We start from the raw sequence: 16,148 nt of genomic DNA on the forward strand, positions 1-16,148 counted from the left end.
AATTTTTTTGTAACTCTATAAGAAGTACCTTTAATTTCTTCACCTTGATGAACCTCTTTTGAAATGACTTTTTATTCTACTGATATATATATANACTCATTAGATAAGTTCAAAATGAAGAGGAAAAAAAGATACATTTTTTTAAAAAATCCGGAAAATAAAAGATATAATCTTTTCATCAGCCCACACGATATATCCGCAAAAAAGAGTGCTTTCTAATATCGTATCAATATAGCCAAAGCAAAATATATCAATACAATAGTGTGAGGAGCACTCAAAAAATTTTTACAAAAATTACAACAAATAAATAAAATAGAGCAGAATAAGTAAAAATAGAACGTATAAGTAGAAAATAAAATATAAAGAAAAAACAGAATAAAACATAATTTATAAGGCGAGCAGCGAATTCAAATGAACTTACATGAACGGGAAATTTTTCAAGAATGATTTAAAATATTTTCGTAGCAAGATTACCAAATTGCAAAATATGAGAACAAAATCGCAAATTGAGCGTAACTAGAGGAGTTTTGTTTTAAAGTGCGTTCTTACTGCATCACTGAAGTGCGTTTGATTTGTTAGTTACCAAGGATGGGCCCGAAAATGGATACCTTGCGCAGATCCATGAAATCCAAAATGAAACGAAATTTTACTTACGTAATGACTACCTTGATATAAGTAAATGATTAGAAAATCAAAGAAAAACGATAATCTTTAGAGAACAATACAAAGCTTAAATGATTTCAATGGACTCTAATAATAAACTAACTTCAAAGGACCCAAATACCTAATAAAGTGACTCTTACTACATTTTGTTTTCTATATTTTTGAAAGTTTTTTTATTTCGATCCATAACTATATTGATTCGCTGTTATACTATTCATTTAATATTAAATTTCCGAAAAGCAGAAAAATTGAAAATATGCTGAATTTCTCATAAATAAAATTTTAATACTTTTAGTAATCTGACGAATGAAAAAAAAATAGAATTTATAAAATTTTATTGTATAATCATATGATTTATTCAAGTGGAAAGTATTATAATTATAAAAAAGAAGCAATAAAGCACTTTGTTAATATATTTCTCTATACTGTGATTTTTGCAGATCTGTCCCGATTTTTTTCACAGTTTTGATTCTTTAATCCATTATAAGGACCATAAAGTAATTTATTTATACAAAGTTGTTCTCAAAAAGCGCGAAGCACAAATGAAAAGTTAACTAAAAAAAAAAACTGATTAATGCAGCAGATTCTTCTTCTTTCGCATTTAAAAAAGCATTTTGATATTTGCTAGAGCATATTTAAGTGAAGAACCTAATTGAAGAAATGATTTTTCACGTATAACGATTTTTATTTTTTGATGAAACGTCTATCTGTAGCTGAAAAAGTAAAAAATAAAAAATCTACTTGAGGTTTGCAATTTATTTATAAATATTTGAGATAATGATTAATTCTGAAATATTACTTTAATTTTTTATGCAAATAATTAGTTTTTTTTAATCTTTTTTTTCTTTTCTTTTTAAATAAAAAAGAAAGAAAACTTATTATATTGTGAAAAACATAAAGCGCAATTTTAGGAATGTCAAGTGCAATTTCAGGACTCATTTTTTAGAACTGCTTTCTATAAGTTTTATTAAAAAAGGAAGCATCTTTTGCACTAAAAGCATCAAATTATTCAAAATTTGAAAAAAAGCTTGGCTCAAAATTAAGAGGAAAACTTACCTTCTATTAGGAATATCTTAAAACTATCAGACTTGTGTTTAAAAACTGTTCTTGTTTAAAGAATATAATGCGTCCATTCATGCATCTTTATTTATTCACGTTGTTATATTATAACGTAGCACAAAGTGTACCTCACTTGGACATCATATTTAACATTTTCAAAAACTGTCCATTGGAGTTCTTTTAAAATGTGCGGCACTTGGCCTTAGCGTCTTCAATGTCCATTGGTTAATTTTTAACACGTGACTGATCATGTGACACAGTAGATGAAGAGCTACGCTACTTCTCGCTTTTTTCGAACGAAATTGTCTTTTATTTCATTTTAAAAATCACGGATACGTACTCCTAACATTATTATTGCGTTTATGTCAAAGATAAAAAATTATTCGTTAAAAATAAGGATTTAATTTTTGCAATTAATATACCAAAATTTTTAATAGTATGACGCATTTGACTAGTTATTTTCATGTTCTTTTCGTAATAAATTTAATATTGACTTCAGTTTCGTAGCAAAAGAGTTAATGTGGTAGTTATAAAGTTAACATATTCCGGAAATTTTACATGTAATTTAAAACAAAAGTTTTCTCGTTTATACATGTTTTAACATTTCTCATAAAAGATGAAAAATAATTTTAACAACGTGATGAAGGAGTAATGAAATAGCCTGAAAAGTATGAACAATACTCCCATAAGAGAAAAAATTACAAATTTTCAGCCTAGAATTTACGTATTAAAAAAATATTTGCACTTAGTTATTTATTTTTAAAATCATTTTTCAAGAGAAGATACTTTTATCACGTGAGACATTGATAGATAGGATTAAAATTGGTACAGGCATCTTCTTTTAATACTTAAATTTTTAAAAACTCGCAATAATTTTTTTATGTGCATAGTATATGATTCTTCAAACAATCATTACATCATAATTATTCAGTTTAGACAATACTGCTGAAACGTTTTTTCCGATGGAAAATTTCGCACCTTACCTAAATTACAGATATTTAAATCAAATCCTTTTTATATTAAAGTCTATTAAAACAAAATTGATAGACAGACTTTTAAAAACAACCGCGTTTAATTATCAATGAAGTCGTCATATTTCGATACGGGGTTAAGAATCGCATTATATAAATATATATATATACAAATGGTTGAACTAGAGTGCATATTCTAAAGCGGAGAAAATCTCCTGACGTCAAAGCTTCAGGCTCTAGAAGGCAAATGAGCTGCCCAGTCGAGGGTTAACATTTTTTGTCACATGAAAAACAAATTTATAAATAAAATGCTAATACATTTGCGCTTAAACATAGTAGAGAAATAAATAATCCACTTAATTTTAGAATGTTATCAAAATGTATAAAAATATAATTGCATAGCTACGAACTTCAAGAATTTTTTGAAAGATTTCACTTTCTTAAATTAGTACGAATTTTTGACTTTTCCTATCCTGAATTTATAAATTTTACTAGAATTGATCAGCACTACACGTAAATAAATGAAACGCGTATATAGAGGCATGTTTAGGTTCTACAATTGTGATTTCATTTTCTCTACCAATTAGGAAAATCATCCTCGAAAAAGACGTAGTCTTTTTCACAAACAATAAGAAAAAAATTCTGACGTATTTATTACTTTCCGTATCTTACTTTCAAATGTGGGTATTGTCGTCAATTTTATTAAGTATGGAACTTGCTGTTTGTTTTGCAATTTTATAGTTTTCTATAAAAATTTCTTAAATCTCACAAGTATGAAATTATGACTTGTTTTCTAGAATAAGATTCAATAGAAAGTTAAAAGCAGCACCAAACTTAAACCGCGATACATCTTCTTCTTCTTCATAAGCGCAACAGCCTTTCACTGGCCAATGCTGACTCGCAGATTTTCCTCCATCTGGCCCTGTCCGGTGCGGCGGCCCGCCATCGGTTAACTCCCAATAGCTTGAGGTCCTTTTCAACGTCGTCTATCCATCTTGTAGGTGGTCGTCCCCTACGTCTCGTCCCTTCAATTGTGGAAAAAGTCACTTTTTTGGCAGGAACGGCATCAGAATTTCTGAAGAGGTGGCCCAGCCACCTAATGCGTGATGCTTTAATAGTTCTCACAATGTCGGTCCCACCGAATTTGTCATATTTTTTGTAAATTTCGTGGTTGTAAAGAATCCTTACGTTATTCTCTTGAAGAGATCCAAAGATTTTCCTCACAATTTTTCTTTCAAAAATTAGCAGTTTTTCCTCCTCTGTTTTGTTATTCCTCCTCTGTCTGTTTGTTACATATTTAAGATAAAAATCAATGACGTTATAAAATATATAAATATGATGCAAAAACAAAAAAATAAATAAAAGAGGAATTTACTAGGACGACTGAAGGTTACTCGAGTAACTTTCTGAACTGGTTTTACTCTTCCTAAGTAATTATGTTCTTCTAACTATACAAAATAGTAAATAAAACATTCCTAATCTTAGTGGTTTAACTAGAATTATGTATTAGATTCAATATCAGAACTTTTCTTGCAAAGATGAGCTTCGTGAGTCCAGTTTTCTAGACGCAGCTGAAGTGGTTGCCGTTCTAATTTGCACCAACTAGAATTATATATTAGATACAATATCGGACCTCTTTTACAAGGATGAGTTTCATGAGATCAGTTTCTAGACGCAGCTGAAGTGGCTGTCGTTCTAATTCGCACCAACTAGAATTATATATTAGATACAATATCGGACCTCTTTTACAAGGATGAGTTTCATGAGATTAGTTTCTAGACGCAGCTGAAGTGGCTGTCGTTCTAATTCGTACCAATTAGAATTGTATATTAGATACAATATCGGACCTCTTTTGCAAGGATGAGCTTCGTGAGTCCAGTTTTCTAGACGCAGCTGAAGTGGTTGCCGTTCTAATTCGCACCAACTAGAATTATATATTAGATACAATATCGGACCTCTTTTACAAGGATGAGTTTCATGAGATCAGTTTCTAGACGCAGCTGAAGTGGTTGCCGTTCCAATTCGCACCAACTAGATTTATATATTAGATACAATATCGGACCTCTTTTACAAGGATGAGTTTCATGAGATCAGTTTCTAGACGCAGTTGAAGTGGTAGCCGTTCTAATTCATACCAACTAGAATTATATATTCGAAACAATATCGGACACAGTTGAAGTGGTTGTCGTTCTAATTCGTACCAATTAGAATTATGTATTAGATACAATATCGGACCTCTTTTGCAAGAATGAGTTTCATGAGATCAGTTTCTAGACGTAGCTGAAGTAGTTGCCGTTCTAATTCGCACCAACTAGAATTATACATTAGATACAATATCGGACCTCTTTTACAAGGATAAGTTTCATGAGATTAGTTTCTAGACGCAGCTGAAGTGGTAGCCGCTCTAATTCATACCAACTAGAATTATATATTCGAAACAATATCGGACACAGTTGAAGTGGTTGCCGTTCTATCGAAAGTATCGGAGCTCCAATTTTTGAATATGTCTGTTCTTAAAAAGTGGTAGCGGAAATTAAGAAAAATATGCACATTTTTATACGTTTGTATTCACCACGATAGTTTTCTAATAAATATATCTCGTCATGAAATTCTGGGTTTTTGAAGCTAATAAAAAGTCATTTTTAACTATAATATTGATAATACTTTTTATAAGGACTACGAACACTGTGTCATAACTGCTTTAATATTTCTGATGATGATTCTTTTTAGAAATATTAAAATGATTTGCAGTTGAAAATATATACTTGGCAGAAAAACACACTATCGTTACATTTAGATGTCGTCATTTGAAATTAAATTTATAAATGCAATTAATAAATTAAACGCCGTTTTAAATACGCAAAATGCTTAACAATTGGAATCGAAACGAGAGAAATGTTACCATAAAAAGATTCCATAGATGTATCATCTATTTTTACCGTAAAATTTTATACCGTAATTTTTAACCCAAAATTTGTTTAATTACTGTGAAAAGATAAATGTAACTTTAGAAATTACGGTATATCAGATTTTTTTTCCTTCAGAAAACTTTTACAGTAAAATTGGAGTTAGAAAGTACTTTGTACTGGAATTTTGCATAGTGTCAAGAAGATATATCTACCATCCACTGCAGACGCTTCTTAAGTGAAAAATATGAAATAATCGTAAAGAAAACAATCTTTAAAGAAAACAATTTTTCGATCGATGAAAACATGTTCTTTTATAAAAAATCTTTCTTTAATGAAAGGTTAATAACGAAATTCTTCTATTATAAAATTTTAACGAACTTGAAGGTAATTCTGAGGTGTGAAATGCATTAAAAATAATTTGATTGAGTGACTAGTAATAATTAATAGATAACTAAATAAAATCTCTATTCGACCTTAAAAATTTGCTCCTTGTCTTGTTCATTAAAAAAGGTATTACTACAATGTTTGAAAAATACGGAGTAATTCTATTATATGATTAGTAAGTCAAATAAATAGGAAACAACGGATGGAAGAATCTCTCCATGTTCCCTGATTAAAATTTCTCAGAAAAAACATGTGTATTAAAGAATCGATGAAAAGTTGATTTACAGGTATAAAATAAAAAAATGAATAAGTAACAATAAATAATATCCATTATTTACGCCACATTTCGAAATAATTCTTCCCCAACGGAAAATTTATCTTTCAAGTAAAATCTGATGATACAGAAAAATAATTTTAAAAAAAATTAATTTTAATGATGAATAATATGGATTTTATGGTCAATAAAAGTAGATCGAGTGGATTACACAGTTCAATCGAATACAGGTTCTGAGATAAACTTGAAAAAATGAGCATTGGACTGATAACAAAAAGAATACAAATATGACAATACAAATATGAACTGTGGATTTTATAGATCGATAGAATGGATTGTTCAATTCAATAGTTTATGTTTTACAAGTTTTGAGATGAACTAAATAAAAGAAGGCATTTATTCAACTGATTAAAGAAAGTTTATAATATGCAATATTTGCACATTCACTTTCACTGAATATCTTGGGATTTTATTGATCAATAAAGTGTATTATATGGTACAATAGATACAGATTCCAGGAATGAACTAGATAAAAGAAACAAAAGTGAAAACTGATATTTTAATTCATATAAAAATAATACAATAAGTCATATTTCTGTATTCCTTCTCAGTCAACAACTGTGAATTTATAGATCGATAGAGCGATAGAGGTCAATAATTTGTATTATAGAAGTTCCTATAATAATAATTAAAGGTTTGTATAATGAAGCCTTTATGCAACTTATTAAAGATGACTAAATATCAAAAGAATACAAAATGCCATATTTCTGTATTCCTTCTCAGTCAACAACTGCGAATTTTATAGATCGATAGAGTGATAGAGGTCAATAATTTGTATTATAGAAGTTCCCATAATACTAATTAAAGGTTTGTAAAATAAAGCCTTTATGCATCTAATGAAAGATGACTAATTATCAAAAGAATACAATATGGCAGGGGTGGCCAACCTGCGGCTCGCGAGCCACATGCGGCTCTTTGAAGGATTATTTGTGGCTCTCGATAAATGTACCAGAGTTCACTTTTCATTTTTGTGCTATTATATTTAAAAAAATTAATATCGTTCCGTGTGTGTTCAGAATGTCTTTTAAATTACTGAGAACAAATAGGAAAGACTAAGTGCAACGTTGTTCAATTCAAGGTGAGTTTTTCATTTCCAATATAATTATGACACAAAAAGCATCTGAAGAATTAGAATTAATTGAGATGTAAGAAGATCAAGCTCTACAATTAAAATATAAGTCGACGTCGATTACTGAATTTTGAAAATTTGTACCAGAATCGGAGTATCCTGAATCAAAAAAGGCTGCTTGTCGAATTATTTCAATATTCGGAACAACGTACTTATGTGAATCATTCCACCTTACTTTGTCAATTATTCCACTTTAAAATTCGTGAAATCCAAACACCGATCAGTATTAACTAACCAGCATTTCAAAGAAGTGCTGTCACCAATTATTCACCAAATTTTAAAGAATTATCAAGAAAAGTAAAGTAAATGTGTTTAATTTTTAATATTTAAATTCAATAAACATATTTTGTACTTTTACTTATGTTTTCAATAAACATAATTCATGAAAAAAAATTAATACCTTTTTTGCATACCTTTTAAATACCTATTTAATTGCGGCTCGTGGAAAATTTCAAATTTTGAAAAATGGTTCGACTATCAAGGAGCTTGGCAACCCCTGTAATATGCCATATTTCTGTATTATCAGCCAATAAATATGGATTTTATAGATCAATGGAGCTGATTATATAGTTCTATCTTAGTGTAACACAGGTTCTAAGAATTAATTCGATAAAAGATTAAGCGTTTATGAAACTGTTTATGGATAATTAAATATGCAATGAATACAATATGCTATATTTCTGTATTCACTCTCAGTCGATAACTGTGTATTTTATGGATCAATATAGAGTAGAGTATTTTGTTCTATTTTTATAAAATATGGCATCTAAGAATTAACTTGATAAAAGTAGGATAAAGAGTTTATGCAACTGATTAAAGATAATTAAACATAGAAATAATACACTATGCCATATTTCTGTATTCTCAGTTAATAAATATGGATTTTATGGATCAATGGAGCTGATTATATTGCTCTATCTTAGTGTAACACAGGTTCTAAGAATTAACCTGATAAAAGATAAAGCATTTATGAAACTGTTTAAAAAAGATGAAATTCTGCATAGAATACAATATGCTATATTTTTGTATTCAGTCTCAGTCGATAACTGTGAATTTTACTGATCACTATCGAGTAGAGTATATTTTTCTATTTTTATGAAATACAGCATCTAAGAATTAACTTTATAAAGCGTTTATGCAACTGATTAAAGATAATTAAATATAGAAATAATACAATATGCCATGTTTCTGTATTCATTCTCAGTCAATATTTGTGAATTTAATAGATCGATAGGATTATATAGGTCAATAGATTATGTTTTCTGACTAGATAAAAGTAATATGCTACTGAGGATTGAAAGAATTCAATATTTCTGTACCCTTCCAAAATGAAGAAAAACCGCAATGTATTTATTTAATTGGGACATAAAAGGAGGGTTTGAGGTGCAATCAATGATGAGAAGGGGAAAGAATATCCAATGGGGGATACCCGAACCAAGAAATTGTGTAGAGCTCTGGAAGTTCGTCCCCCCTTCTGCTCTCACATGAAAAGAAGAATGTAAGAGGATCTCTTGTATTAAAGATCCGCCCTTATGCTCCGCCTATATTAAATGACTGACAGGTAACATTGGCCAATGAATAAGCAGTCCATGCTAAGGTTTAATGGCCAGAGCTCTGGCAAAGCAGTTGGGAGAGCGAGTTTGTGGTTAAACGCACCTTTTGACGCGTTATGCTTTCAGGCAATCCTATAACAGAAGATGATCGGGTTTCAGTGCAAATAATGAAGGTGAGATTTTATTTAATTTTAAAATTTTTGTATATTTTTTATATTATTTTTATTACTTCTTTTTAAATTGTCGTAAAAAATTGAAGTAATTGACTAAATAATGCTTTACACGCCAGTAATTAAAATTGGTGAGAAATCATTATAAATTATGATGTTGCCTTTAACAAGTAAAATGGTTCTTCACCATAGTAATTAATTGAATAAATCAAAATAATTATAGTTCCAACACCATTTAACGATTTAAAGATTGTAATTTATTGTCAGTGGTGCTTCCGTTAAAAGTGAGAATTGATTTTGCGTAAATAAAAAAAAAAAAAAAAAATTCTATTTAAAGACTTAAATTTATACCATTAAAAGTTGCTTGAAAATTTCAATGTCGCCGAAACAATAGGTTTTAAACTCCTGCTAATAATTTAAGGTCATAAATTGGTGCTTCCATTAAAAGTGACTAATGATTGAAAATTATGAATTTTCCTAGTTTTTAATCAAATTTGGTCCCTAACCATGGGATGTAACCATGGGAAACCAAAATAATTCACCGAAATAGGTTTCAAATGCCTGCTAATAATTTAAGTTCATAAATTGGTGCTTCCATCAAAAATGAAAAATAAGTGAAAATTATGATATCCCTAAAGAAAAGAAAAATGGTTTTTAACCAAAATAATTCATTGGGTGAACCTTATCTAAATTCAGTTCAAAGTAATTCATTAAATTGGGATCCCTGCTTTCATCAAATGTGAGGGATGCTTGTAATTATGAAGTGGATCAAATCAAGAAATATTGTTTTGGCATTAGTTAAAAATTTAATACCTTAATTTAATACAATAGCCTTCAAAAAACACTATTACGCCGATGTACACAGAATTGATACATACAGAAAATGTTCAATATTTTTTTTTTTAAATTATAAAATTGAATTCGCATCTATTTCTACGCTGGAGAATATATAATGTTTGCAATCGATACTTTCGGTTTGAGATCTCTATACAAGTTCCAGTTTTTAAGCAATTTAATAATATCGTCCAAAAAAAAATTTTTAAGGATTTTTTTATTTTAAAAAATCACTAGAGTTATTGCAACGCTTCCCTACTTCTCTGGTGCGTATGGCGTGGTATTCAACATGAGTACGGCATGGTATGAATTTCAGCTTATGATGCGATAAGTTGAAATCATTCTTTTTCGACGTAAGTATTATTTTTAAAGCAGCAGACAAGTGTTCTTTATAACCATGTAATTCAGGGAAACTATAAATACCATTTTGAAAAAACAAAACTAGTTTGAGACTAGTTGAGACTTTCTAATATTGTATTAATATAACCAAAGCAAAATATATCAAGACAATACTGTAAGGAGCACCAAAAAAGTAAGAAAAGGAAAAAAAACAAAAAACAAATTAAGCAAAAAATACAAAGTAAAACACATCAAGCAAAAAATAGAAAATAAAAATTCAAGAATAAAAACAATACAAGAAAAGAAAAAAAAAACAGAATAAAACACAACCTAAAAAGCGAGTAGCGAGTAGTAGTAATTCAAATATCTTTACACCTACCAGCATCTTGCAAAAAGGATTTAAAATATTTTCGTAACAAGTTTTCGCGTTATCAAAATATGAAAATAAAAGCGTAAATATAGTGGAATGTATTTTATTGCGCGCTCTTACTGAAGTACAGAACCGCATTTGATTTGTCGGTTGCCCTTGAATTGGCCCGAGACTGGATTTGCGCAAGTTAATTATATTATACTGGATAATTCAATGTTTATTATTAATAAAAGGTCGAACTTTCGTTATAACATTTTAATTTCGATGAATTATTAACATTGATTGAAAAAAAATTCTTTGTTAAATATAAAAAGAATTTTAGCCACGCATTTGTCTGAATTGGATTTGCACATGGTAAAAATATAAATTTAGTTGACAAAGAATTTTTTAATTATAAAGTACAATTAATTAACTCAGCGATTTTAAATGAAATTTCATTGCATTAGGTGGATATTCATTGTTTTTTTATTCAATTTTGGAAGAGTTCGTCGATTTGGTTTTTAGTAAATAAGCATTACTACAAATTCTTTTAATTCTATTCATTTGATTAGAAGTAGTATTTAAATAAATATTTTTAGAAACATTAGAATTCCATGCAATTAGTTTATTTAAATTAAATTTAAAATCATTCCTTTTACAGTATAAGTCAACAATGTTAATATTTTCTTCTTTTTTAATACTTAAATACTCCTTTTAAAACCTCTTTTTTTAATACTTAATATTGTCTTATAATTGTCTAATAATTAGAATTTCTCAATAATCAAAATCACAATTAAAGATATTTTAATATCATCGATTAAGAAGATCTTGGAAATCAAAAGTAGCAATCAAATTAATTTTATTTTGTTTGATAAATTCTGAAACAGGTTGATAATTAGTGACAATCCAAGTAAAATCTACTTTAATAATGTTAATATTTTTATTTAAGTAGTCAGTGATAATAGTGCCAGGTAAAGTTAAAGAAGTATTAGATCTACAAGTGATTGTTCTAAATTAAATAGAAATTTTAGACTGATAATTAACTATGGAAATTGCATATTATTAATTTTAATTTTTAACCTCTTACAGTAAGATAAAAAATTTTAATGAGGAAATTATTATTTAAATTATTAAGCTTATTTTTTTCGATTTTTAAACTCTTTATTTAAAAGCTTAACATAGAATTTTTTTCAGAAGATTGCATAATTATTATTAGTTGTTGTTAATGGGGGTAATTACAAAATTCGTCTGAAGTGGCCTAATCCCTTGATCAATTTAAAAAAAAAATCTGTTGAATTATTACTGTTATTTAAATTTACCATATTATTAATAATAAAGTAATAAACAGATTATTTCCATTCTGTTAACATACCTAAAGGTAAAGAGAATCTGTTAGATATCTTTATTACTCGTACGGTAAATGGGTCTGAAGTTCATGGCTTTTAAAATTAAATTTCTCAGTTCTGAGTTATCTATAATATTTAATTTACCAATAATAATATGTTTATGATGTTTACCAAAAATTCGAAATATTTCTCTTCTTCACACTTACAATAATAATCAGTTATGTCAATTTTCCCTCAATTTTTGCTAATATCATTATAATTAAAAATAATTCTACCAAGTGTTTAATTATATTTGTAGCTTTTAATTATGTTAAAATCTCTTAATGGAAGTAAATTCTTTAAATTGACAAATATATTAAAAAATTTAAACGTATCAAAAAAAAGGGTTTTAAAGTCTAATTACAAAATATAAGTTGTCTAAACTATTATTTTTATTATGTGAAATTTTACTCATTTTTTTTTCATTAACAATCATGGATTCCATTAACAATCATGGTATCATTTCCATTAACAATCACTATCTTGTTTCCGCAAAATAAATCCGAACAGTTACACACTTGAACTTTTTTCTTTTTTCAAAAAAAGAGTTTTCCTGATAAAAGGTCCCAAATGGGTTAGTAAAATTGTTTTAATACCAATTTTCCGAGTTGCAAGCAGCCCGTAAACATTAAATTAATCATCTTATTGTTATCTGGACATTCCACCATCATGAACCCTATGGCTCCTTGATGTGTTGTACACTGCAAAATTTATTAATGGGACCAGGATAGCCTGGTTTTTAGGGCGCTGAACCCATGTATAAGAAGTCGGGGATTTGATCCCCTCCGGCCGAAGACTCCCCGTGTAGTAAATGGTGACTGATGCACGTTAAATCTGTCGGGTCACGAAGTCCTCCATGCTTCCATAACAAATCATACCTCTGGGGGTACGGATTCAGGAGTTTCCATGTCTTCTGGATTGGGTTCAGAATTACAAGGCTACGGAGTTGAGCATTAGCAGTCGCAAACCCAAAATTGCGTCAGCTGTTCAACGACGGTTATAAAATTATAAAAATAAAATTTTTTAAAATTTTGGTCGTAGAGGGTTGCCTAGTCGTAAACCACATTTTGAGCTTTTCCCAATTTAGGCCATATCACAAACTGCTCAAATTTTTTTTTTTTTTAAAATTAAGATTCTTTGTAGTGGTAGCGATATAATAATTGTAAGAGGAAATTTTTTTAATGACGCTAAGACTTTATATTTCTTAAGAGTATTTTTAGGATTTTTATACATTTCTTTAAATTATATATATGTAGTAGAGGTTAAAATCCTAATGAATCAACTTTGTTAAGCAAAGATAAAAAATATTAACCCATACAATTTGTTACCGCTTTAAAACTAAAAATATAATATCTCTTCAAAATCAGGAAATAATCAGGAGATTGAATGTACATTTACATCCCCTCGGCAGAGACTGTACTGTAAAAAATTATCCTGTAATAAAACAAAAAATATCTGGCAGCAGTAGTTTCCAGAAATTTTCTGTATGTACAAAAAGTATCTATTTGCTGGAAAAATCTGTATAATTCTGTTTTTCTCCGTAATGCACCCACAGGCATAATCTGTATGTTGCAGTTTTTTTCCGTGAGTGCCTACAGAAAAAAGCCCTTTGGTACAAGTATTTCCAGTACATACAGAAAGTTTCTGGCAACTTTTGCTGTTAGACTTTTACTGTTATATTGCAGAATTGTTTTTTTACATGCAGAAAATTTCTGGCCTCTAGAATTTTTTGCACAAATTTCTTTTATTTAATTTATTACAGTCTAAGAGATTATTTAGTACAAGAGACTAAATCAAATGTCACAAAATAACATTTTCGTTATATTTTGGAAATGCATTAATTGACTGAAAATTTAGCAGTTCTCAAAATGATGATTACTAAAAAAAGTTGTGAAGAATGAGGCATTTTAACATTTCCATGAGTTAGTATCATGGCAAAAATAATGCTTGGCATCATCTGTCGTAGTTGGAAGGATTATCCGCCATGCAGTCTCACACCTTCCGTCTTTTTCCGGCTTTGAATCTCGACGGAAAGTGCTTAATGTTACATAAGCCGTTCTTCCGTATGAAGAACCCTGATTTTTTCCATGAGTAAAGCGGTAGGACAAATGTTTTAACGCACTCCGTAATTATGTGAAGAATAAATGTTTTCTTTAATGCTATATTACATTTTTTTTTGTTGCCTTTCATACATATCTCTAGCACAGTCGTCAAGGGAAACTTATTTTCGGTAAAATGCCTTCCAATTAGAGATTTCATTCTTTTTAGTACTTTTATCGTAAAAATATACCTAAACAAAATTGAAATTTTATAATTACGAGTCAAAATTATTCGTGATAAGTGAAGAAAAATATATTTCTTATACAATTTATTTATTTTTTTAAAAAACACTCTTGATGAAAAGATTATACTGAAATAGAGAGCAATAATTCAGAATCAATTTTGAACGTTAATATAATTTTAACTATTTGAAAAATTCGATTAGAGAATTTTTCAAATGATAAACAAATTTTCTTAAGTTTTGAGCTTACAGAAAATTAGTAATCGTAAAGATATTTTCACATAATTAAACAAATTAAAAAATCTGCTTATTTAGAAAGAAAAAAAAGAATTTAGAAAAATTTCACAGTTTTTTTTTCAAATCAAAACCTCAATGATCTAAATTAAGGAATTTTTTTTAAGTGCATGATTATTGTTTTGAAATGTCAGTAAACATAGTATTAAAAATTACTCATAGCACAAAATGAAATAATAATGAAAATTTATTATATATAGTTCACTTAGTGAAAGCAGGGCTCGTTAATTTAATTCAACTTAATTAATATAACAGTTTTAATTAAGTTGAATTAGAAGAAAAAGAAAATAACACTTAGAAATTAACTCTTATTAAGCAAAACTGTAATTAAAAATATAGATTAATTACTTTGCAAACTTTGAAAAAAATATATAAAGCACTTAAAAAACTTACAATTAGACAGCAAGTCGTTCACACAATCAAAACAGTATATCGTGCCACGATGCAACTTTTGGAATAACTCCGGATGAACAAACAAGCTTTCAATTTTTTTTAATTATTTGACTATTGTTTATTAAAAATAGAAACATTTACTCTAAAAATTAAGTAATAAAATTTGCACGCTCCTTTGCATGGTCGGATTCTTCTTCAGAAAACGCTGTTTTTTTCCTGATCTTTTTTAAAATGGCCAACATCGAATTCGATAAAGTATTTTTATTTATTTTATTTTATTTGACTAATCAGAAATCAGCGATCACACAGAAAATCCCTGACTAGCAGTTTTTTCCTGTTTGAAAACAGTGAATTCAAAGAAAAAACGATATATTCTACTATACAGTTTTTAACGGAATAATATTATCAGAATATACTACAAAGTAAATGCTCTTAGAAAACAATCATCATTAAAAATGATCTAATTATTTTACAATTGTTTTTACAGTATGGATTAAAACAGAAATTTTCTTGATCCAGTGATCTAAAAAATTTAGTTACTAAAAAATTCCTGTTAATTACTGAATTTTGTAGATCATTGTAAATAAATAATTATTTAGATAAATATACTATAAGCCATGTTTTTATATTCCAAAAAGACATTATAAAAACTATTTGTTCCAATTATTGCTGCTGTATTTCACTATCACTAAAAAATATTTCGCATAAGACCTCAAATTCTGGTGAATATGTAACAGGTCTGAACAAGTTTATTTTCGATAGTGTGACAGAGAATTCATTGCAGGGTTGTTATACGCTTGTTCGTTTAACTACCCTACTCACGATATCCTGCTATTTTCTTGATATTATATATATATATATATATATATAGTGGAGCATCGTTTATACGACGCTGAAGGGACCACCGAAAAACGTCGTATAAACGATAACGTCGTATAATCGATTTTTACTTCTAAAACTCAAACTAACTCTGTTTTCAGTTAATTTTAATGTTTAACGTGTTGATTTACATAAATTTCTAAATTAGACAAAGCAAAACAAACAAATAACCAAAGAAGAAAAATTGCAGTGAGCAATTTGAATGTATGTTACCTTTAATTA

The 16,148-nt window shown here is 28.5% G+C and overlaps 1 protein-coding gene across 2 annotated transcripts in view; it reads left to right on the plus strand.

The window, feature by feature from the left end:
- The first annotated feature begins 9,051 nt into the window (after positions 1–9,051).
- LOC107453352 (LIM/homeobox protein arrowhead) overlaps positions 9,052–16,148 on the plus strand; it is an 81,695-nt gene continuing 74,598 nt past the window's right edge. For both annotated transcript variants that reach the window (XM_043041343.2, XM_016070141.3), the window contains exon 1: positions 9,052–9,175. In XM_043041343.2, the coding sequence (XP_042897277.1) occupies positions 9,119–9,175 (57 nt within the window). In that variant the 5' untranslated portion in view covers positions 9,052–9,118. The remainder of the gene's footprint in view (positions 9,176–16,148) is intronic.

This window comes from Parasteatoda tepidariorum, chromosome X2 (assembly GCF_043381705.1).
Source record: "Parasteatoda tepidariorum isolate YZ-2023 chromosome X2, CAS_Ptep_4.0, whole genome shotgun sequence".
In the NCBI taxonomy this organism is placed as follows: Eukaryota; Metazoa; Arthropoda; class Arachnida; order Araneae; family Theridiidae; genus Parasteatoda; species Parasteatoda tepidariorum.